Source organism: Schistocerca americana, chromosome 4 (genome assembly GCF_021461395.2).
Source record: "Schistocerca americana isolate TAMUIC-IGC-003095 chromosome 4, iqSchAmer2.1, whole genome shotgun sequence".
Lineage (NCBI taxonomy): Eukaryota > Metazoa > Arthropoda > Insecta > Orthoptera > Acrididae > Schistocerca > Schistocerca americana.
Window position 1 is genome coordinate 152,919,536 of NC_060122.1, and position 26,886 is coordinate 152,946,421.

The window sequence follows — 26,886 nt, forward strand, 5'->3', positions numbered from 1 at the left end:
CTATCTTCTCGGCAAATGAGAGAGTCTTCGTCAGTGTCTGTTGCTAGCTACGTCGGCTGTACAACTGGGGCGAGTGCTAGGACGTCTCTATGGACCTGCCGTGTGGTGGCGCTCGGTCTGCGATCACTGACAGTGGCGACACGCGGGTCCGACGTATACTACCGGACCGCGGCCGATTTAAAAGCTACCACCTAGCAAGTGTGGTGTCTGGCGGTGACACCACAGTTTCTTCTTTAGAAATCCACTAGAAGGACTGGATGTAATAACTGATATTAGTGGTGAAATTAATTACTGTGAAAAAGTTGTTTAATTTGGGTCGGGTTTGGACAGATTTCTGGCTACTGTGTGTGTATGAATCGTGAACTGGAAGGAAATAGCCAATAGTTTAAGTGTGGACTGAATAGTACCTTTTCATTGGTTATCAAGGACAAAAATAAACATTATTGTGTGGAAATTTTTGCCGGCCGTGGTGGCCACGCGGTTAAAGGCGCTACAGTCTGGAACCGCGCGACCGATACGGTCGCAGGTTCGAATCCTGCCTCGGGCATGGATGTGTGTGATGTCCTTAGGTTAGTTAGGTTTAAGTAGTTCTAAGTTCTAGGGGACTGATGACCTTAGAAGTTAAGTCCCATAGTGCTCAGAGCCATTTGAACCATTTGTGGAAATTTTGGACATTATTTTCCAGACGCCAGTCCATTTTCTTACTGCCCGATAAAATTGGTTGACAGTATTTCTACAGAACTTGCTTTCATAACTAGAGTTGCGCGGCCTCAGTAATTGTACATATTAGGTGGTATTTTTTACCAACGCTGCTTTTACATCATCTTGTAAGTATCTACGTTGCCGAGTGAAGAGACATTGGGCAGACGCCGTTCTGAGATAGGTGAATTTTAATTTGCAGCCTGCACAGTGACAACGACGAATAGACACGCGAGAAATCAAATCTCTACCCGCCGCAGAATCATTGTCTCTGAATTATTCGTCTATTGCACGCAGCACATAATGCTGTAAAATGTGTTGAAGTCCTTCAGAACTTAGAGTTTTCTTAAGCGGAATAAAAGGACCACTACATAACTACGAAAAAATAAAAGAAAAGTATACCGTAACCGCACGTCATCCCTCTTCACATATGGCACTACGAATGATGGCATGTAACGTTTCCGGGTATTCGCCAAACCCAAACCATTCCATGGGATTGCCACACTGTACATCGTGATTCATTACTCCACATCACTCCTCTAGTTATACACTGTGCAGTGCCGCTGCTCTGTACACAACCACAAGTGTCGCTTAGCGTTGACGACAGAGGTGTTTGACATATGAGGAGCTATTCGACCATACTTTCAGCCATTATAGTAGGAAGGAGGAAGATTAGGGTTTAACATCACGTCGACAACTAGCTCATTAGATACAGATTGTACTAGCCGCACTGCTGATAGCACTTTGTAACTCACGACGGATTTCTTACGCTGATTACTTACAAGTACGCTCCACAATGATCCACAGTTGCTGTCTGTCAGTACATGGCTGACTGTTCTTGGTTTAGCCGCGGCTTCTGCTCAAAGTTCCGACTTAGCGATCACATCACCAACAGTAGGCTGCTGCAACCTTAGAAGGACTGAAAAGCTGAAATGTCCCTGACAAATTTGTTACTTCAGTAACCTCCAACGACTAGTCCATGTTCAAAATCAGTGAACCCTCTTGACGGACCAATTCTGCTGTTACTGCTAGTCTACTGACAACACAGCACACGCCGACCCCTTTCACACGGCGGATTTGCCTCTCGTCACATCTACTGGTCAATTCCGAAGAGCGTAGTGGTGTCCAGATATTTTTGATCAGGCGTGTATACTGCCATGTACTCATGAACTCAACTCTTTCACGCAGCTGTGGTTATTTGGATCAGCCACTATAACTGGCTGTCAGCGCTAATACACGTTTTCCTACATCTCACTAATGTCGAACTGGTTTGTCTTTATTGTCCTGACATGTCTTAAAAATTTTTAAAGCAACTCTCAAAGACGCTTATTGTAGTAAGTGGACAGGATGCCTGAGCTTCCACAGAACGTTTATTTCCAACAGCAAAAAATATCGTCTTTTCCTCCTGAAGGGAAGTAGGCTTTCTGGTATAACCTATAGCCTGTAACCTATCAGTAAGGCAACATGAGACACGAAATTTTATGATGACTTGGCTTGAATGTAACGCGATCATAAACTATAATTGTAAGAATTCTCTGTACGTTCAGAGTATACCTCCAGGTTATTTTAAATAGCTGATAATTTACGGATTCCGAGTCTTATTTTGTAAAATCATGATTTGTAACATTATTAAAAGACGTGTTGACTGACTTTGGTCAGGTGCTTCACTTTGCCAATTGATTACCTTACATGTAAATCAGATACTTTCCCGTAATCTAGTAGTCTGATGCAGTTAATGTGCGATCGAAACATTTATCCCAATACATGTGGTTACGACTGCACACATGTACTCTTAATTAATGTCGTTTTTCTGTATACTTAAAGATAGTCTGTTGTTTGACACAAACTGGTGGTTTCAGCAGAGAGAGACATGCGCCTGTTGAACCAAATCATGATGTTTTAAAAACTTGTCCAGATTCTCGGCCTCTATTGAATGAAGCGGAAGTGAATGCAAAATGGAGAAACAAAGGGAGAAACATACGCTAAGCAAAGCTTCACAGATAATATATTGTTCATGGTCGAATCATAAAAACTTACTTAACTGATGACTTGAAATCAGATGTTGACGTACTCATCGTACAAGAAATGTTAGACAAAAAATGGTAAGGACAATAGTGACTTGAAAAGAAATCGGATTTGGACAACATGCAGTATAAGACATGAAAGAAATATCGAATCTGTCAAACTTGGTTACACAATGCGGAAGAAGGAAGTTAAATCGATTCCATACCTTGCTTTCTCTGACGTCACCTCCACCTTCGTCATGGTTAGCAGCGCGATACGCTGAGCAGTTCGACGAAGACTCAGCAGAAGAGACTGAAAAAAAAATAAAACCTCACCTTCAGAATGGCTCTACATTTATGAAAATCGCTGAGAACGAGTAAGAAATCAATTAAAACTGTTATTATTAATAGATAAACAGATACAGGACAGAGTTTAAGACGAAGGGAACTAAAATAATGTACAGATTCTTTTTGAAACACCATATCGTGTAGTTAGTGTTACCTACATATCTATTCTACAATTAAAACTTTTCTTGCATGCTATTGCCTAGAAAGATCACGGATCATCAATATGATCTGCAAGCTTCAAACATTATTCAGTCAAGAAGTCACTTTTCAATTTACGGGTAAAACTAAACTGAAACAAGTCCTGAAAATGCTACAATGCTGCGTGAAGTCTTTACCAGTATCCAATGATACTGTGATCTTTAGATTACGTATCTGACACGCAGTCTTCTTCACACGCTGCACCAGCGTAAGTTTAATGTTATGTGACAGCGTAGAAGGATAATTTAGGGGCTTACCTCTTATTGTAAAAAATGAAATCAGCTCCATACATGGTCCTTCCATTTAACTTCCATATACAGTATACTGACCGAAATTAGTTACAGTATGATTGCAGAATATTCAACTTGAATGATAATAATGACAAAAAACTGGCAGTTGATATTCGCTCATAAGTATAAACGTAGGAAATGTATTGAACGCAGTTACTTTCAAGGGTGAAAGTGTTGCAAATAACGTTGTAGATTTATTTCAGATGATTAATGTTGTCAAAAAAAGTATACGTAGACCGGAAATACTAAAATATGAGCGTGTGCACTGATTTACAAAATATAGTAGCTGTAATTTCACATAACCTTCACGAGAGAACAATGCTGCCGAGAACTTCAGTTCTCAACTATCGTATTGTTTTTGTGACATTAGAAGCAAGAAATCGTGTGTATGAACGCACTTGGATGCTGCAGGAACCAGATCAGGTGCACACGGATGCATATGGTACAAGAAAAAGTACGCACAAATAGAGAAATATACTGAAAATAATTAATTGTAGGGCAAAAACACAACAATTTCCACACGAAATTAATGGTTTCGGCCGTCACCGACTATCCTCAGATCATAAGATAGATGCTATGATTCACTCCCAGCACTAAGTTAACGACAGCGTTTAAAACGTGTAGCTTTACATTTGCACTATCTCATTCGCGTGTCCAACATTACCGAAATGTTAATTCCAGAAAGAAACATGAATTTGCGATTGAAATAATTAGCTGTATACACAAATAAAAAAATATAATATTTCTGACTGAAGGTATTTGTAATAGAGAAAGTTTCAAAAGCAGAGACGATTCTGCCCGCAGACGATATGGTGACAGGATCAGCAGCACGAGAAGACGTACAGAAGGCACTAGAAGGAACAAAAACTTGGGCAAAGGAAAATGACCTAAAAGTAAACCAAGAGAAGACAGTTCAAATGACATTCAGGGAGGGATGAAAAAATACCACCAAAGAGAGTATAAATCTGTACAATGAAGCACTGCAAATGTAGAGAAATGGAAATACCTGGGAATTACATTATGAACAACAGCAATAGCTTTCGGTATATATTCGGCAAAGAGCAGCAGCAGTCATCGAAACCTCATACAATATAACCAGCCCATCGACAATCGCAACGATGACGCTATTCAAAGCGGCAATGGCGCCACTTGTTAACGCGTGGAATATAGACCGTATAGGAAAAACTTGAGATCGGCGATGGGAAAAGTATAGAAAACGTGAAGACGATGTTCATGAAACAGATGCTAGCAATGACAAAAACGGCGCCATCCAGACTCACATACGAACTCATAAGAAAGTCTTATTTCACACAGCACCAGATTACAAAACTGGCTACCTTCTGAGGGACGGTATCTGGATTTAACTATCAAGGACGAAAGCAGGAGATAGATGTAGAGTTCTACAACACACCAGTCGCGCTGAGTGATAGCTGGACCAGAGAATGTAGGAACAAGAAACATGTCTCTACAAGAGTCGCAATACACAGGTTTCATCATAAAGTATGTACCAACAACAAATTCCACGAACCAACTGAAGAATGTAACTGTGTGCTATGCAGAAAAAGATGTAACAAATATTACATTACACCACTTGTGAAGAAACTGAAAATTATGACAGACTATGGAAAGAGTAAAATTTGTAGAAGTTGTATACACTTCTCTCATTAACAGTATCATACACTAAAAGTTAATTACTATTATGAATGAAGTAGATTATTAGAGTGGTTAACGGTATTAATTTCTTCGCTAAGGCAGGATTCGAACCTGCGACCGTAGCAGCAGCGCGGTTCCGGACTGAAGCGCCTAGAACCGCTCGGCCACAGCGGCCGGAAAGAATATAAGTAACTTTCAACATACAAAGAAGGTGATATAGGAAGTTAAACTTATTAACGCCAACCAAAATACTTGGAAAGAAACGATCACGACGTACATACTTTCGCACTGAAAATGCGTATGAAAGGAGATATTCGAGAGCCAATATTCTACCAATAAAGTTAAGTAAAACGAAACATAACTTTGATCGACATGCCTACTAATAGTGCATTTGGAAATAAAAAGCGAAGTCCATAAAATAACAGTAATTTACAGTGATTAATAGTGTCCGTAACATCAAAAATCCTCGTCCAACTCAACATCCCTTCCACCCGCTTCGCCCAGACGGCATGCCGAGGTCTCTACGACGGAGCGTATCGTTCATGTACAAGAAAAAACGTGATTTGTCTGATATGGTGTAAGACGTTGACACTTTTCTACGATCAACAACTGTTGTTGTATCGTCGCCCAAGTACGTATGCAGTAGCGTCAATGCATCGCTCGCATGCGTCACTGCTTCGGCTGGACGTCATTAACAAAACAAAGTCTACTCCATGGTTTTGCCTACTTGTACGTTTCTGCACAGACGCAGAAGATTTAGTCCCAGTTATAGCAACAGTTTATGACTGGCACAACGTACTGTAACAGTTAACTTAGAAACAAAGACCGTAGTTCGTTTCAATCTTTAACAAGGGTCACAGGGCGATCCACAGTACTACAGACCTATGTCACTAGCAGTAGTTTGTTGTGCAACTGCAGAAATCATTTTGTGCTCGTGTAGGACGGAAAACTCATCTGAATGTATCACCGGAGAGTCCACAAATAATTATCTTGTAACATTCAGCTTTCTCTATACTTTAACGAGACCTAGAATGCTCCAGATATCGTATTCAACGTTAATGTCGCGTATCTCATCTACCGGAGATCTATTCATTCACTTCCGACGCCTAATAACCGAACTATTAAATATTTTGACTGTGTTGACCACAAAATATTACTGCAGAAGTTGGAACATTATGGAGTAAGGGGAGTAGCTTACAATTGGTTCGCCTCCTACTTTAAGAACAGAAAGCAGAAGGTAATCCTCCGCAATATTGAGAGTGGTAATGATGTTCAGTCCCAATGGGGCACTGTTAAATGGGGCGTTCCCCAAGGGTCGGTGCTGGGACCACTGCTGTTTCTTATTTATGTAAATGATATGCCTTCTAGTATTACAGGTGATTCAAAAATATTTCTGTTTGCTGATGACACCACCTTGGTAGTGAAGGATCTTGTGTGTAATATTGAAACATTATCAAACAATGTAGTTCATGATATAAGTTCGTGGCTTGTGGAAAATAATTTGATGCTAAATCACAGTAAGACTCAGTTTTTACAGTTTCTAAGCCACAATTCAACAAGAACTGACATTTTAATCAGACAGAATGGGCATGTTATAAGCGAGACGGAACAGTTCAAGTTCCTAGGCGTACGGATAGATAGTAAGCTGTTGTGGAAAGCCCATGTTCAGGATCTTGTTCAGAAACTAAATGCCGCTTTATTTACCATTAGAACAGTATCTGAAATAAGTGACATTTCAACACGAAAAGTAGTATACTTCGCATATTTTCATACGCTTATGTCATATGGTATTATTTTTTGGGGTAATTCTTCTGATTCAAAAAGGGTATTTTTGGCTCAAAAACGGGCTGTTCGAGCTATGTATGGTGTAAGTCCGAAAACCTCTTGTCGACCCCTATTCAATAGTCTGGGAATTTTGACATTGCCCCCACAGTATGTATTTTCTTTAATGTCGTTTGTTGTTAGCAATATTAGCTTATTCCCAAGAGTTAGCAGCTTTCACTCAGTTAATACTAGGCAGAAATGCAATCTGCATGTGGAATGCACTTCCTTGACTCTTGTGCAGAAAGGAGTGCAGTATTCTGCTGCATCCATTTTCAATAAGCTACCACAAGAACTCAAAAATCTTAGCAGTAGCCCAAACACTTTTAAGTCTAAACTGAAGAGTTTCCTCATGGCTCACTCCTTCTATTCTGTCGAGGAGCTCCTGGAAGAGCTAAAAAATTAAGCAAATTCCAGTGTTACATCCTTGATTTTCTTTATTTAAACTAACGACTTGTCGCCTGAATATGTTTCTTATATTTCATTTTATCTGTTTCTACAATCGTGTTATAATTTCATGTATTGACTCCTTCCATGACCATGGAGACTTCTCCTAAATGTGGTCCCACGGAACAATAAATAAATAAATAAATAAAAATAAATGTTTAAGGAAGGCATTAATCAAAGTACATGCTCGCAGAGTATCAGATAATTATGCGACTTTATGATTGTGCTCCATCTCCAGAGCCAGCGGAACCCAATAATTTGCATTGTCTGTAATGTGGATTCATGGAAACAATCGACAGTATCGTCTGTGTGCCTGATACCCACACCAGACAGCGATATACAAGTGGTAACCATTCGCGCACCAACGAGGGCGCCGCATGTGTGACTTTCCGGATGTCGCCATACAGCCTGGTTCACACCGCACCGAAGAGAACGAGCACCTACGTGCGATAGTTCTCCCTGGTGTAAGCGGTGCGAGACCGGGGCGAACTGCGGTTAAAAAATGGTTCAAATGGCTCTAAGCACTACGCGACTTAACATCTGAGGTCTTCAGTTCCCTAGACTTGGAAGTACTTAAACCTAACTAACCTAAGTACATCACACATATGCATGCCCGAGGCAGGATTCGAACCTGCGACCGTAGCAGCAGAAGCGGTTCCGGACTGAAGCGCCTAGAACCGCTCGGTCACATTGGCCGGTTGTTCGGTTCGCATTCGCTAGTGTTCACACGTGTTCCGTTGGTAGTTGGTCTTCGGTTCAGCGCAAGCTGTTCGGAAAGCTTTCTCTGTTATGTTCCCTACTTAGTTGTTGCCATGAGTTACGTGATCGAATGAGAGGTAAGAAGACGACGTGGTTTTGCTGATAGAAGAATACGCATATCATAGGTGCTTCTGGTATCTAAGAGCACAAATGCCGAAAAAAAAATAGTTCGTAGAAAACTGACGAAGCACTCAAAAGATCAAACTATACAAATGGGAAAGACGATAAATTTGTTATCTGCTTGCATCAGGCAGTAAATTTTGTATTTCTTTTGTTAAAAGGAATGATTCAAGGAATTTTCTTGAAAGTAAACAAGTGCGAGTATGCATGAAATATGCCGATTAAAATTAGAAACATACGAAAGACATGGTGATTCTCGTTTCTTACATTTATGGTATTACTGTCATTTAGAGATTTCTGATGATATGTAAAAAGTGTTTTACCCAAGATCGCGTTGTGTGTCTTATAACAAATGACTTAGCAGATTTTATCAAGTAGACAATGTGACAGGTCTTATGTATTTTTCACATTTCATTAATCATACTTTATTGAAATTATCGTCATGTACGAAATTTGATATGGCGTGCTTCACATGTCACTGTAAGCATATCGGAAATACAGCAACTACTGAAACGTGAAACTAACGTAAATGTCTCCAGCTACAAATAACCAGAGTTTAAAGGCTAACTTTCCTTAAGTTATGTTGATCGTTCTATTGTTCTGCTTTTGAATTTCCTCCTCAGTTGTTCTGAGAAGCCAGAGAAAAGCTACAGTCGACATCTGTTCAAAGTTTTTATATTGAGCTAACGGAAGCTGCAGTTGCATTTCAGTGTTATGTGCACTAATACCCTTTACCTAATGTTTTTACAAACGCTTTTGAACATGGTGTAAAAATATTCGTCGTGTTCAGATACTTTTCATCATGGCCAAAAATACTGCAAGTTACACGCTATGTGTAATTTTTTGTAAATATGTTTGAACATGACACAAACATAATTTTACAGCATTCACATACTTCTGATCATGGATAAAAATACTGCAGGTTACGTCCTTTATGTAATTTTTGGATAAATAGTTTTTAACATAGCACAAAAAATTTCAAAACATTCAAATCCATTTAAATATCAAATGGCTCTGAGCACTATGCGACTTAACTTCTGAGGTCATCAGTCGCCTAGAACTTAGAACTAATTAAACCTACCTAACCTAAGGACATCACACACATCCATGCCCGAGGCAGGATTCGAACCTGCGACCGTAGCAGTCGCTTCGGCTCCAGGCTGTAGCGCCCAGAACCGTACGGCCACCCTGGCCGGCCATTTAAATATCGTCAGAAATGCTGCACGTTGCACGCTTTACTTAATTTTTCTTAGGTAATTACAAGGCACAAAGGGAATTTCGTAGAGTTTGGATACTTTTAAACGTGGTCAGGATGCCTACATTGTGCCTGCTGTTTTACTTTACTATTATCTAAAGTATTAGGCTCTGACTGGAGGAGAAGGTGGGAGGGGTAGAGAGGGGGAGGTGTTACAAAGCACAGCTGGACAATTTCCCCCATTGCGAATTAAAAAAAAAAAGAGTATCCATCTTTAATTTGTAAATTTCCCAACATTTGCCATCTTTAATTTTTAGTTTCACCACCATCTGCCATCTTCAATTTCAAAATTTGCTGTCATCTATCATCTTTAAAATTTTAGTTTCCGAGTATTTGCCATCTTGATGATTTCATGCATTCCAGTCGTTGATGACGTCATGCTTTGAAATCAATGACCGCACTGACGTCACCAGGGTGCAAGGTTAGCGTAAGAGTTCCAGAATGCCGGTAGCTATGCTACTGGGATGGGTGGTTTGAGGTTTTCGGGCGCTAAGCTATACTACTCTTCTTCATTTAGGTTACTTCCACCGATATTAATGCACATGCCCTGAAGTCGAATTCGAAATACGCCACCAGTTCTTTATTCTCTCTCAGAAGACATAACCCCTTCTCCTCGTCACATATGTACGTTCTCACACCCATAAATGCAGAGATCGTTGATAAGCTTTCAGTCCTCGCCCACACTACAACAATCAAATGTCGTCCCAGGCGAATTCAACATTACAACCATGTCAGCTCGGATTCTTACTAGGACTATGCTCACATGCAGATAGGAAGTCATTCCATCACCCTCTGAATTCCTGAAGATATAACCTACATTGCTTCTTCCTACAACAATTGTACCATGCCTATGGCGTTACCCAAAATATTTACCAGTATCGAACAGGCTAACTAGTTAGGATGGTGAATGATAGCCTGGGTTCATTTGTGGCCAAGCACAACTTTATTTACAAAAACGTGCTTGCAAATAGAGGTTTAAGAATACAGAAATGCAAGTAATTTACAAAAAAAAGCTTTGCCAATATAGAAATGGAAGGAATTTAAAATAAAATGTAGAAATGTAAACTGTTTAAAACTTACTTCTTAAAAACTAACGAGTCAAAGTTAATCTTGGAACAGATATGCTTTATTAATGTCACCCATATTTCAAAATTAACAACTCTTAGAGGGAGAGAGGGGGGCGGAGCGATAAAATTAACTGGTGCCAGAAATAATCTTAAAAGAACACCAAAAACCAGGACATTTCAGGAGAACGAGGAAATCAGTTATGGCGATACTGTGCGAATGACAACTAGTATCCGCCACTCTACACAGCCAGACGGGTCGGATGGAGCGTCGGGGTTAGGAACCGCATGTATGCATTCGTCATGGAAACGCACAACAACCTGCCCCAGTTGTCCGCTGCGTCGATGCTGTCTGCTGCTTTCAGACCTTGAGTGACTACCACTGCCAGGTTGCTGTTGCTCCCACTAGGAACAGAAAGTGTGGCCTATCTGGAGGAGCAGCACAAAAAAATGGCTCTGAGCACTATGGCCCTTAACATCTGAGGATATCAGTCCCCTAGAACTTAGAACTACTTAAACCTAACTGACCTAAGGACATCACACACATCCATGCCCGGGGCAGGATTCGAACCTGCGACCGTAGCGGTCGCGCAGTTCAGACTGAAGCGCCTAGAACCGCTCAGCCACATCGGCCGGCGGGGCAGCATAGCGGGCGGTTTATAATGGGCGGCTCGGGACTAACAACGAGCTAGCCAGATAATAGAATCACAATCCTTTGTCGAAGCAGCTACAAGTATTAACAAGTCTAATCCACTCAAAATGACCGTAACACCTCTCACAATCCCTATTGCTAAAAGAACGTCAGTTATAGGTCAGCGGGGAAATGCTCCTATCGAGCACAAAAAAGTTTAATAGATTCCTGTTTAAAACACTCTGTCTGAAAAGCGGGAAACAAGCAGTCTCTTTCTGCTTTCCACAAAACCTTTGGAATTTTTTCCAAAAATTTTGGCATGCGGACATATTCACGTTCAATTTAAAATGCAACTCACCTCTCACTCCACCGGCCGCGGTGGCCGTGCGGTTCTAGGCGCTCCAGTCCGGAGCCGCGCTGTTGCTACGGTCGCAGGTTCGAATCCTGCATCGGGCATGGGTGTATGTGGTGTCCTTAGGTTAGTTAGGTTTAAGTAGTTCTAAGTTCTAGGGGACTGATGAGCACAGCCGTTGAATCCCATAGTGCTCAGAGCCATTTTTGAACCTCTCACTCCCGCAAATTCTCCCTAACCGTAACTCGCTCACACTCGCTAGTCCATTGCTGTAAGTCGCTCATATCTATCCGCTCCCAATCCCTATTCTCATTCACTCAATCAGACCATCTAACTGTCATTAACTCGTTAGAGTCTCTCTGTCACTGTCTCCCGTTTCACAGCCACAGACTTGTTCCTTCTGTGCTGCTACTACTGTCTTCTCTCACTGTCACCATCTCCTTCTTTCTCTTCCTTACTGCTGGTATCTCATTCATTCCTTTCCACTGCTACTGTCTCTTCTCACTATCACTGTCTGTCTCTTTCTCGTCGTCATTGTCATAGACTCTGTCTCTCACTATCACTGACTCTCACTCACTTCTTTCTACTTCTCTTTATTCCTCTCCCACTGTCTCCTTCACTCTTTTCCTAGCACTGTTCTGTCACTGTGAACTATGTTCCACTGCCACTGCCCTTTTCTCTCTAACTACAATCGCCTCCTTCGCTCTTTCTATAACTCAGACTCCGTCTATTATCTTCCAATATATATTACCTTTCCGTCCGTTTCTGACTGTGACTGTTTCCTTCTTTCCCACCATAAAAAAGAGCGGATATGTTGGCATACCGCAATTTCTGGGAGAATTTTTGAAGGTGCTGAGGAAGGTAGAATGAGGCAGCTGGTATCCCACTTTTCAGACAGTGTTTTAAACAGGAGCATATTCGCGTTTTATGTTTATAGTAGCGTTTTTTCCCTAGTTCCCTTCTTTTACCTTTCAAAGCAGGGCACGTCACTCACATGAAAAGAATGCTACTGCTAAGTAAAATTTTTATAGTTTGGCTGTGCCAAATTGAAATATCTCAAAACTAATTTGACAACTCAAACAGGATTTTATAAAAAAATACAAATTTTCAAGCATGTTCGGGATTGGGATATTAGGAATATGTCGCCAAATACATAGGCGTCTTGGAATCTACTGCTCGGTTTTCGTACCCACAAACAATGCTTTTGGGTGTTTTTCAGTAAAGAATAAACATTTTTGAAAACAGGAAGCTGGAACTTCTTTATAAATAACTGAGAAATATAACGTTAATATGTGAGAAATTTGCTGCAGTTGTTTATTATTTAGGTTAAGCGTCGCAACGGATTTTACGTGCATATTTTACATGTAAATGTAAGGTAACTTTGAACATCTGTATTTCGGAAACAGATAATGATATGAAGATAATTTTCGAGGTCATTCAAGATCGACATCTTAAAAATGTATCGTAAAAATTACACCCAATTTCTGTGCGTAACCGTCTTGGAATCCGTGGCTCGATTTTGGTACGAAAAGATGGCAAAAACCTCTTGTTTTTGAGTTTACTAAGGAGCTGCCCATGAACAAATAGTGCCACCATACGCCCCTTAAGGCCCACCATATATTGTAGCAAATGCAAAAACAGCCAAACGATTTGCTCCATTTTCCTAAGCATGAGCAAGTGTGTAATATTCATGCACTGCAGGATAGTGACACTGAGACGATCCTTCTGTTGTGTGTACAATGACCTCTAGCCCAAGGCCTGTCTAAAATACTTGACCTTGCCGTTCTGTCAGCGACAGAACCCGAGGCATGAGCATCGGAAGAATCCCGTTTTATATGCGGCGTTCAGCAACACACGAGTATTAAGGCATGCATGCTGTCGCATGCGTATCGATTCAGACAATTATAGTTTAAATTTTAATATTCGCAAGCATTTCACCTTTGTTTCTACAGGCAGGAAAAATTCCGTGTTTTGCAACTGATGTTTTATTTGTGTATACCAAACATGAATAGGTGAAACATGTTTGGTACACACAAATAAAACGCTCAGTTGCAACACAGGAAATTTTTTCTTATCTATATGATAAAGTATAATTATAATTATAATAATTTACTAATGACTTTAGAACAGGCCACAGACATGCACCACATTCGTACAACACTACCCAGCAACGGAAGTATGCGAATACTTTATACCGATTTAAAGATACAGCCTTTACTGCATGATCCACTTCTTCCCCCTAAGAACCTAATTAAAGCAAACTTTTTCGCCTCCTACGTTCAAAACACGTTCAGCGTTCCTAGCAATCCCAAATTTGACCACACCATAACTATATAAATATATAAGTCCACCCCAAACGAAAGCGGTAACCTTCCGGCTTACAGCAAAAATTCTACAGATCGCACAATTCCTCAGTTCATACTACCATTTCATTTCCCTCGTACATCTCACATACTTCTCCATATTACATCCGTTCCAGCACCAATCTCAACAAAATCAATTACCAAAGAGTAAATCCAGATACTATTACCACTAGCAAAAAGGAGCCGAAAAATGCAAACCACTGTCATAACGTGGTGCATTTCATCACTCTTTTACTATCTTGAATGATTTGTGTATTCCTTTTACTTGTAAACCCAGAAGTTACTGTTTTATGACGTCGAGTACAGTTTTTATGGTCTCCATGCTTTCATTATCAGTACCTCGCTCTTACTGCACACACAGCATAGAGCTTTGAATCACTGACTTAAACGCTTATCTCAAGACCCATACAACTACGACGTTGCTATGCAATCAGAGATCTTCATATTCATTTTGAATTAATGTAAATTCTACTGCAAAAAAGAGACACCACGAAGGAATTATCTGAATAAAATGGAAATAAGTAGTTCCGCTTTACATGTACAGACTAATGAAATCATCAAAATTTTAGAAACATGGAATGATTTATTCGAGAGATAAATCTTCACATATTAATCAAGTCAATAATGCTTTGGTCGGCCTCTGACCCTTATACAATCGGTCACTCGCGTTGGTACTGACTGACGGCGTTGTTGGATGTCTGATTGAGGAATACAGCGCCAAGTTCTGTCACATCGTCAAAACCCGTATGGGTTTTTAGGGAGAGATCCGCCAACCTTGCTGGCCAAGGAAGGGTCTGGCAAGCACCAAGACAAGCAGTAGAAACGGTCGTCCTTTGCGATTGGCCACTATCTTGTTGAAATGTAAGCCCAGGATGGCTCGCCATCAGGGACAACAAAAGGGGGCGTAGATAATCGTCGACCTGCCGCTGTGCTGTAAGTATGTCTCGGATGAAAACCAAAGAAGCCCTGCTATGAAAAGAAATTTCTCCCGACACCATCACTCCCAGTTGTCGGGTCGTGCAGCGGTCTACAGTCATGCTGGTACCCCACCACTCTCCTGGTCGTCCCCAGACATGTCTTCGCGAGTCATCCGAATTCATTTCGAAGTGGAACTCATCACTCGAAACATTATTCTACTCCAGTCAATGAAGTTGCTGGCCGAAGACGTGTCTGGAGGGGTCTCACAAGGGAACCTCCCCATCGCACCCCCCTCAGATTTAGTTATAAGTTGGCACAGTGGATAGGTCTTGAAAAACTGAACACAGATCAATTGAGAAAACAGGAAGAAGTTGTGCGGAACAGTGAAAAAATAAGCAAAATACACTCCTGGAAATGGAAAAAAGAACACATTGACACCGGTGTGTCAGACCCACCATACTTGCTCCGGACACTGCGAGAGGGCTGTACAAGCAACGATCACACGCACGGCACAGCGGACACACCAGGAACCGCGGTGTTGGCCGTCGAATGGCGCTAGCTGCGCAGCATTTGTGCACCGCCGCCGTCAGTGTCAGCCAGTTTGCCGTGGCATACGGAGCTCCATCGCAGTCTTTAACACTGGTAGCATTCCGCGACAGCGTGGGCGTGAACCGTATGTGCAGTTGACGGACTTTGAGCGAGGGCGTATAGTGGGCATGCGGGAGGCCGGGTGGACGTACCGCCGAATTGCTCAACACGTGGGGCGTGAGGTCTCCACAGTACATCGATGTTGTCGCCAGTGGTCGGCGGAAGGTGCACGTGCCCGTCGACCTGGGACCGGACCGCAGCGACGCACGGATGCCCGCCAAGAACGTAGGATCCTACGCAGTGCCGTAGGGGACCGCACCGCCGCTTTCCAGCAAATTAGGGACACTGTTGCTCCTGGGGTATCGGCGAGGACCATTCGCAACCGTCTCCATGAAGCTGGGCTACGGTCCCGCACACCGTTAGGCCGTCTTCCGCTCACGTCCCAACATCGTGCAGCCCGCCTCCAGTGGTGTCGCGACAGGCGTGAATGGAGGGACGAATGGAGACGTGTCGTCTTCAGCGATGAGAGTCGCTTCTGCCTTGGTGCCAATGATGGTCGTATGCGTGTTTGGCGCCGTGCAGGTGAGCGCCACAATCAGGACTGCATACGACCGAGGCACACAGGGCCAACACCCGGCGTCATGGTGTGGGGAGCGATCTCATACACTGGCCGTACACCACTGGTGATCGTCGAGGGGACACTGAATAGTGCACGGTACATCCAAACCGTCATCGAACCCATCGTTCTACCATTCCTAGACCGGCAAGGGAACTTGCTGTTCCAACAGGACAATGCACGTCCTCATGTATCCCGTGCCACCCAACGTGCTGTAGAAGGTGTAAGTCAACTACCCTGGCCAGCAAGATCTCCGGATCTGTCCCCCACTGAGCATGTTTGGGACTGGATGATGCGTCGTCTCACGCTGTCTGCACGTCCAGCACGAACGCTGGTCCAACTGAGGCGCCAGGTGGAAATGGCATGGCAAGCCGTTCCACAGGACTACATCCAGCATCTCTACGATCGCCTCCATGGGAGAATAGCAGCCTGCATTGCTGCGAAAGGTGGATATACACTGTACTAGTGCCGACATTGTGCATGCTCTGTTGCCTGTGTCTATGTGCCTGTGGTTCTGTCAGTGTGATCATGTGATGTATCTGACCCCAGGAATGTGTCAATAAAGTTTCCCCTTCCTGGGACAATGAATTCACGGTGTTCTTATTTCAATTTCCAGGAGTGTATACAAACTGAGTAGTTCATGGAAGATAGGCAACATCAAGGTCACTGGAAGGGCAGCAGCGTCGTGGTCTCGTGGTAACGTGAGTAGCTGCGGAAGGAAAGGACCTTGGTTCAAGTCTTCCATCGAGTGAAAAGTTTAATTTTTTATTTTCAGTATATGTGACAAACTCTTATGTTTCCATCACTTTTTTTGGGAGTGATTATCACATTCACAAGAAAACGTAAATCGGGCAAGGTAGAAGAATCTTTTTACCCATTCGCCAAGTGTACAAGTTAGGTTGGTCAACAACATATTCCTGTCATGTAACGCACATGCCGTCACCAGTGTCGTATAGAATATATCAGATGTGTTTTCCTGTGGAGGAATCGGTTGACCTATGACCTTGCGATCAAATGTTTTCGGTTCCCATTGGAGAGGCACGTCCTTTCGTCTACTAATCGCACGGTTTTGCGATGCAATCGCAAAACACAGACACTAAACTTATTACAGTGAACAGAGACGTCAATGAACGGACGGACAGATAATAACTATGCAAAAATAATGAAAGTAAAATTTTCACTCTAGGGAAGACTTGAACCACGCACCTCTCCGACTGCAGCTGCTCACGCTACCACCGGACCACGGCGCTCCTGGGCTGCGGGTCTCCATGATGTTGCCTATGCGGCCCATGGACTACTCAGTTTGTATATTTTGCTTATTTTTTCACAGTTCCACACAACTTCTTCCTGTTTTCTCAATTGATCTGTGTTCAGTTTGTCAAGGCCTATCCACTGTGCCAACTTATAACTAAATCTGAGGGGGGTGCGATGGGGAGGTTCCCTTGTCAGAAAATAGTGGGAGACGAAGCTGACTGTCGCCCGCCATACGGCTCGACAACCAGGAGTAATGGCGTATTGTGCGATTAGCAGCACCCCTGTGGTTCTCATCCGCGGTACCCTTCCAGCACAGCGGTACGTCGACGACATTCTACGACCTCCTTTGTTGCCTTTCATGGCAAGCCATCCGAGGTTTTCAGCAAGATAATTCCCAACCACACAAGGCGAGAGTTTCTGCTGTTTGTCTTCGTGCTTACCAAACCATACCTTGGCCCGCAAGGCTGCCGGATCTCTCCTCAATCTGAACGTTTGAAGTGGCTCGGCATTCTGACGATCTAACGCTCCAGCTGGGCAGAATTTGGCACGGTATTCCTCACAAGGGAACCTCCCCATCGCACCCCCCTCACATTTAGTTATAAGATGGCACAGTGGATAGGCCTTGAAAAACTGAACACAGATCAATCGAGAAAACAGGAAGAAGTTGTGAGGAACTACGAAAAAATAAGCAAAATATACAAACTGAATAGCCCATGTGCAAGATATGCAACATCTAGTATAGGGTGATAAGGAGCGCCGTGGTCCCGTGGGTAGCGTGAGCAGCTACCCAGCGAGAGGTCCTGGGTTCAAGTCTTCCCTCGAGTGAAAATTTTACTTTCTTTATTTTCGCAAAGTTATGATCTATCCGTTCGTTCATTGACGTCTCTGTTCACTGTAATAAGTTTAGTGTCTGTGTTTTGCGACCGCACCGCAGTACCGTGCGATTAGTAGACGAAAGGACGTGCCTCCCCAATGGGAACCGAAAACATTTGATCGCAAGGTCATAGGTCAACCGATTCTTCCACAGGAAAACACGTCTGATATATTCTATACGACACTGGTAACGGCATGTGCGTCACATGACAGGAATATGTTGTCGACCTACCTAACTTATACACTTCGCGAATGTGTAAAAAGATTCTTCTACCTTGCCCGATTTAGGTTTTCTTGTGGATGTGATAGTCACTCCCAAAAAAGTGATGAAAACATAAGAGTTTGTCATGTAAACCGAAAATAAAAAGTTAAAATTATCACTCGAGGGAAGGCTTGAACCAAGGACCTAACGTTCCGCAGCTGCTCACGCTAACCATGGGACCACGGCGCTTCTCTATTTAGATATGCCTTGATATTGCATATCTTGCGCATGCACTACTCAGTTTGTATATCTTGCTTATTTTTTCATAGTTCCACACAACTTCTTCCTGTTTTCTTGATCGATCTGTGTTCAGTTTTTCAAGGCCTATCCACTGTGCCAACTTATAACTAAATCTGAGGGGGGTGCGATGGGGAGGTTCCCTTGTCAGGAAGACATGAAACGCCTCTATCAATCAATGCCAAACCGAATAACCACCTGTATAAGGGCCAGAGACTGACCAACGCGTTACTGACTTGTTCCTTTTGTGTATCCCTTCCAGTTGAATAAATCATCCACTGTTTCTGAAACTGTAATCATTTGTTTGTCTGCATATGTACTCGTATCTTATAATTCCCGTCCTATTGCGATAATTCCTTGCTTGTACTTATTTTGTTTGGTCCCAGAGTGTACTCTAGCTCAGCAAAGTGTCAGTTTGGTGCGTTAAGGATCTTACATTACAAAAGGCTTTCGAGCAGCCTTGATGTCATTCGTTTTATTCATTTGATGATTGGTGCAGTTTTATTGAGCCATCGCTCCAGTTGAAATGTTCAATAGTATTTACGAACCTTGGCACCGGTTGGTCGTGATCGGGGAAAATTACATTTGTGAGTACCTTTCTTCAACAGAAAATCGTAGATACGAATATCTAACACAGGATATAAGCTAGTGTTGTACCATCATTGATTTCAAAAGGCGAGAAGTGTGTTATCTTGCATGTCAATCATACTGCCTTTGCCAGGGTTTTGGAGAACTGCAGCAGACTCTACTATCTATTCTGTTGGGTCCTAAGCGAGCAAAGCTAGTAATTAGTGCTTATAGTGGTGAACGGTGGGTGGAAGATGCACACTGCTATACTTTCCCATTTTATTAGATACTACAAAAGCTCCCTGACGTAGTAACGAAAGTTAACTCACTATGCACTGCTAGTAGAGTAGTTAGATTGCTGAGCAACCACTGATTTATCACATGCACTCAATACATACACTTACACTATGTGATCAAAAGTATTCGGACACCTCCTAAAACATAGGTGCACTGTGCTGCCACCTACTGCCAGGTACTCCATTTCAGCGACCTCAGTAGTCATTAGATATCGTGAGAGAGCAGAGTAGGGCGCTCCACGGAACTCACGGACTTGGATCGAGGTCAGGTGATTGGCTGTTCAAAGAAATGGTTCAAATGGCTCTGAGCACTATGGGACTCAACATCTGTGGTCATCAGTCCCCTAGAACTTAGAACTACTTAAACCTAACTAACCTAAGGACATCACACACATCCATGCCCGAGGCAGGATTCGAACCTGCGACGGTGATTGGCTGTCACTTGTGTCATACGTATGTACGCGAAATTTCCACACTCATGAACATCCCTAGGTTCACTGTTTCGGATGTGATAGTGAAGTGGAAACGTGAAGGGACAGGTACAGCATAAAAGCGTACAAGCCGACCTTGTTTGTTGACTGACAGAGACCGCTGACAGTTGAAGAGGATCGTAATGTAGAATAGGTAGACATCTATCCAGACCATCATACAGGAATTCAAACTGCATCAGGATCCACTGCAAGTACTATGACAGATAGGTGGGAGGTGAGAAAACTTCGATTTCACGGTCGAGCGACTGCTCATAAGCCACACATCACGCTAGTAAATGCCCAACGAAGCTTCGCTTGGTGTAAGGAGCGTATACATTGGACGGTTGGACAGTTGAAAAACGTTGTGTGGAGTGACGAATCACGGTACACAATGTGGCGATCTGGTGACAGGGTGTGGGATGGCGAATGGCCGTTGAACGTCTTCTGCCAGCGTATATAGTAAAGTTCGGAGGCGGTGGTGTTATGGTGTGGGCGTGCTTTTCATGGAGGCGACTTGCACTCCTTGTTGTTTTGTGTGGCACTATCACAGCACTGGCCTATGTTGATGTTTTAAGCACCTTCTTGCTTCCCACTGTTGAAGAGCATTTCGGGGTGGCGATTGTATCTTTCAATGCTTTCGAGCACTTGTTGATAATGCACGGCCTGTGGCGGAGTGGGTACACGATAACAACATCCCTGTAATGGACTGGCCTGCACAGAGTCCTGACCTGAATCCTACAGAACACCTTTGGGATGTTTTGGAACGTCGACTTCGCCCCAGGCCTCACCGACCGACATCGATACCTGTCCTCAGCGCAGCACTCCTACAAGAACGGGCTGCCATTCCCCAAGAAACCTTCCAGCACCGGATTGCCCGTATGCCTGCGAGAATGGAAGCTGTCATCAAAGCTAAGGGTGGGTCAACACCATATTGAATTCCAGCATTACCGATGGAGGGCGCCACGAACTTGTAAGTGCTTTTCAGCCAGGTGTCTGGATACGTTTGATCACATAGTGTGTTTGTGAGTGGAATCCACGTGTCCTTGTTCCATTGTTTTGCATTCCTTCTCCACAGAGCAGAGCACTGTTCTATATTCACAAACTTTCAAACAGGTTTAATAGTTTTTTATTAGTTCCTATTTGGAATATATTGTTATTCGCACATATTACGCGTATCAGCTACGCTCAGATGGTCTAACTGTTTGGCATGCCTACTATTATTTTCCGTTGGAGGCGTCACATTTGGCAAGTCTTTCATCTGTTTTATGGTAGTGTTCACCACATCCTCAACACATGTTCTGTGCTACTTAACAGTTCAGTCGTGCAGAGAGTTTCAAAATGAATTGGGCGCTGATGACCGCGCAGTTAAGCGCCCAACAAAACCAGACATCATCATCATCATCATCATCGAAATGAATATCCGGGCTTTAAGGCGTTGTAGCATTTATTACATTCAACTTGCAATTCTAAATAATACATCAAACGAAACAGCAAATCAGAGTGTTTTTTCACGAGTGTTCTGTGTGAGCACCTTTCCCCACATGGCACATACCGAGTTGATTCATGGCAACTTTGCAAACCAATGTTACTGCCTTACGATAAAGATTTTCCGGATCATGTCTTATACAGTGATGAATCCACACTTCACCTAAATGGGAACATGAACACGGGTAATGTGCTCTTCTGGAAGTAAGAAAAGCTCCATGACGTGGTCCGTTTGTAGCGAGATTCTCCTAAATCGAATGTTTTTCCTGCCGTATTAGGCCGTAAAGTTTATGAGCCTTTCTTTTTCAGTGACGTAAGTGTAACTGGTGTACTATGGCTCTTTCCTCAACTGGAAGAACCTGTACCACAGATCTTTATTTGGCAGTAAGATGGTGTGCCTCATCAGTAGCATAACTCAGTGTGTGATTGGTTAAATGACGTTGAAGCTGACCGCTGGACTGTTCACAAGGGCCTGGATGGCAGAGCTTATTTTGCATAGGCTCCACGTTCACGGGAGGGACTCGTAAACGATCATGCACACGTACCTCCGCTACAAGGTGATCCCCCCGACTTAAAACACAGGACAGAAGCAGTTGTTGCAACAATTACTCCAAACATACTGATCAACGTTTGGGAAGAACTCGCCTATCGAATCGATGTGAGACGTGTGACAAACTATGCTCATATTGAACACCAGTAAGAAAAACAGAGATACTCTTTCATTTGATGTAACCTATTATTTACAACTTTAAGCTGACTATAGTAAATCACTCTGAAACACCCTTTACATCACATCTTTGTAAACTGTCGGCAAGTTTGGACACGGCGTCTGGGAAAATTATCAATATCATCTCTTGCCTTCACATTCTAAATTTTGTTCCTGTTCAGTCAGTTACACATTGCTTTTTTGACATACAAGTTAAGAAAACAGAAGCAGTTAGATGAAATCCTCACTCACACTCTTTTTACCCCACACTTCTCTTCACTGTCACTATTCCCACATTGTTTTTGCAGACGTCATAAATTTTTAGCCTGTAGCAGCACTCTGTCCCAAATCGTGTCATTGAACCTAAAGTATAAAAACAAAAATATTGTTCTCAGTACCCCATTTTTTCGGTTTCCTGTATGCGGTAGCACTACCCATTTCTTTGGCTCTGAAGCAAATCACTGTTTATTGCTGCCATAACCGACAGTCAGACACACCGCCTGCGTTAGCGTCATAGATATGTAGTTAGCGCATTAATACTTCCTGTAGTCTCTTTCATTTCTTTGTAAGTAGACAATACATTTCGAGTGCGCGGTGAAGCCACCATGCATGTCTGAGGTGGGATTTCAACCAGTGGTATCTGTTTCACGAGATAGAGACGCTTAGTCCATGCACTGATAAAGGCAGGAAGGCCTGGGAAGAAAACCAACTCATCCGATGCGTGTCTTGGAAGGGCTAACAAGTTTTGTCTGCTGTGTAGTTAGTCGTTTATACATATGCCATACTACAATTATGTTACACATCTCGCAATGATTTAACGATAAAATATCATTACAAGTTAACAATTTTAAATCCACAGTCTCATAAATCCTTACAGGCCTAGTTTCGGAAGGATTTATACATTTTGTATTATGGCCTTTTATTTACACCCTTGCAATGAAATTAAGTGAAAACGCAAATAGTTATACGAAGCTATTCATTCGCAGCTGATCACTGGTAACTATATACCTTGCAGCCACTGCAGCCATACGTTTTTTGTTGATGTTAAGACTATGACGAGGGTCTTGTCTCCCTTTACAGACTTCATAATTTCCTATTTATGTGATTTAAATTTAGAGTCACAACTACTCAATAAAGAAGGAAGTATTGCGCTCAGGAAGTCTGGAAGATGAAAGATAAATAGTGTTATCCGCCACAGAGCTTGCTCTTACGGTTTTCCAGTACCGATAATTATATTATGAATATATGTTGTTGAATGACAATATTCTATTAACTCTTTAATCTCTTCCTTCAGTCGTCATGATCATCGTCTTCAGACATCAGACATTTTCACCTATCCCACCTCAGAATTTTTCACGCCATTTATTAAGCGACGTTCAACGTTCCTCTTTCCGGTTGGATTATATTGCAATGCCACTTTTGTAATTCTATCGTTAAACATGTTTTTATGGTGGTAACACCACGTAGCGCTCTGTATGGAAATTACTGACTGTGCTGTGTGAAGTCTGTGGCTGGTTTGCATTGTTGGAATTTTTGCTACTGTAGTGTTGGGCAATTAGATGTGAACAGCGCATTGCGTTGCGCAGTTGGAGGTGAGCCGCCGGAAGTGGTGGGTGTGGGGAGAGAGATGGCAGAGTTTTAAGAGCGGACGATCTGGACGTGTGTCCGTCAGAAAAACGAAATTTCTAATACTCGATGTTATGAACTCATATATATATATATATGACTTTTGAACACTATTAAGGTAAATACATTGTTTGTTCTCTATCAAAATCTTTCATTCGCTAACTATGCCTATCAGTAATTATTGCCTTCAGTAGTTATAATCTTTTATTTAGCTGGCAGTATTGGCATTAGCTGTATTGCAGTAGTTCGAGTAACGAAGATTTCTGTGAGGTAAGCGATTCATGAAAGGTATAGGTTATTTTTAGTCAGGGCCATTCTTTTGTAGGGATTATTGAAAGCCAGACTGCGTTGCGCTAAAAATATTGTGTGTCAGTTTAGTGTTGATCAGAATAAGTAAAGAGAGAAATGTCTGAGTACGTTCAGTTCTGCTCAGCTGTTTGAAAATCAAATAACGTAAGAGGTTTATCAGCACAGTAATTCATTAATTTTTCTAAGGTACTGTTTCAAACAAACGTTGGATATGGTCTTTCCAGTTCAGTTGGAATATTCCCTTACATTTGTAATAGGTTCAAAATTTAGTTCTTGTGTAATACTGGTATTTCTTTTGTCGTCCCGCAACAAAGCAGAGAGACTTCATCTGTAATGATTCGATTCGTTGTAATACACACATCAAAAACAGTTTTGCATCACCCCGATTGACAGAACTCCTGAAGATAGACATGACTGTGGATTTTGTATCACAGACACAGTTCATTTGACTGTTCTGATTCGAATATCCCTCAACAAAGTAGAGGGACATCATCTGTAATGATTCGATTCGTTGTAATACACACAGCAAAAACAGTTTTGCATCACCCCGGTTGCCAGAACTCCTGAAGATAGACACTGACTGTGGATATTGTATCACAAACACACTCTATTTGACTGTTCAGAGATGTCACTAAACCCACCCAAAGATGTAAACAACCATGCATGAGCAGCGCCTATTAGACGGAGGGCTCCGACAGCCGATCAATTCCAGTCATTCCACCAGGAAGGAAGTACACGGCTTGTGTTGTCTCTACTTCAACCATGCCTAGACGGTTAATACTGCGGTTCGATCGCGTCCGCATTGTTACTTTGTGCCAGGAAGGGCACTCAACAAGGGAAGTGTCCAGGCGTCTCGGAATGATCCAAAGCGATGTTGTTCTGACATGGAGGAGATACAGAGAGACAGGAACTGTCGATGACATCTCTCGCTCAGGCCGCCCAAGGGCTACTACTGCAGTAGATCACCGCTATCTACGGATTATGGCTCGGAGGAAACCTGACAGCAACGCCACCATGTTGAATAATACTTTACGTGCAGCCACAGGACGTCGTGTTACGACTCAAACTGTGCGCAATAGGCTGCATGATGCGCAATTTCACTCCCGACGCCCATGGCGAGATCCATCTTTGCAACAACGACACCATGCAGCGCTGCACGGATGGGCCGAATAACATGCCGAATGGACCGCTCAGGATTGGCGTCACCTTCTCTTCGCCGATGAGTGTCGCATATGCCTTCTACCAAACAATCGTCGGACACGTGTTTGGAGGCAACCGGCAACCCGGTCAGGCCGAACGCTTTAGACACACAGTCCAGCGAGTGAAGCAAGTTGGAGGTTCCCTGAAGTTTTGGGGTGGCATTCTGTGGGGCCGACGTACGCCGCTAGTGGTCATGAAAACCGCCGTAAAGGCTGTATGATACGTGAATGCCATCCTCCGACCGATAGTGCAATTATATCGACAGCACATTGGTGAGGTATTAGTCTTCATAGAAGACAAAAGCGCCCCCCATCGTGCAGATCTTGTGAATGACTTCCTTCAGGATAACGACATCGATGGAATAGAGTGGCCAGAATGTTCTCCAGACATGAACCCTATGGAACGCGTGGGGTCGATTGAAAATGGCTGTTTATGGACGATGTGACCCACCAGCCACTCTGAGGGATCTTCGCCGAATCTCAGTTGAGGAGTGGGACAATCTGGACCAACAGTGCCATCATGAACTTGTGGATAGTATGCCACGACGAATACAGTACAGGCATGCGTCAATGCAAGAGGACGTGCTACTGGGTATTAGACGTACCAGTGTGTACAGCAGTCTAGACCACCACGTTTAAAGGCCTCGCTGTATGGTGGCACAACATGCAATGCGTAGTTTTCATGAGCAATAAAAAGGGCGGAAATGATGTTTTTGTTGATCTCTGATCCAATTTTCTGTACAGGTTCATTAACTCCCGAAAACGAGATGATGCAAAACTTTTTTTGATGTTTGTAGATCAGATGTTAGGGTGCAACATTCGCTATCATATAGCAGCAGCAAAGGTAACTCTATTACTTCGTAGAGAGTAATTAATGTCTCTTCCGTACGGTACTTTTTAATGAACATTGCATAGTTCCACAAAAATGTCTGAATGTGGCCAATTTTAGCTCTACATCATCTGAATCTTGAAATTTAAAATGGCCCCCTAAATATTCAAACTCTCTTATTTGTTCAATTATTTGTCCATCTATAACAGGTTTGGCTTTTATTCTTCAATTTATTGTTCAATTTTATTTCTCTACATCTACATCTACATGACTACTCTGCAATTCACATTTAAGTGCTTGGCAGAGGGTTCGTCGAACCACAATCATACTATCTCTCTACCATTCCACTCCCGAACAGCGCGCGGGAAAAACTAACACCTAAACCTTTCTGTTCGAGCTCTGATTTCTCGTATTTTATTTTGATGATCATTTCTACCTATGTAGGTTGGGCTCAACAAAATATTTTCGCATTCGGAAGAGAAAGTTGGTGACTGAAATTTCGTAAATAGATCTCACCGCGACGAAAAACGTCTTTGCTGTAATGACTTCCATCCCAAGTCGCGTATCATATCTGCCACACTCTCTCCCCTACTACGTAATAATACAAAACGAGCTGTCCTTTTTTGCACCCTTTCGATGTCCTCCGTC

General features: G+C 42.7%; 1 protein-coding gene across 1 annotated transcript in view; it reads right to left on the reverse strand.

Annotated features, from left to right (window-relative positions):
• LOC124613324 overlaps positions 1 to 26,886 on the reverse strand; it is a 179,763-nt gene that overhangs the window by 56,239 nt on the left and 96,638 nt on the right. Inside the window, exon 2 of the mRNA XM_047142020.1 lies at positions 2,930 to 3,015. Within this exon, the coding sequence (XP_046997976.1) occupies positions 2,930 to 3,015 (86 nt within the window). The remainder of the gene's footprint in view (positions 1 to 2,929; positions 3,016 to 26,886) is intronic.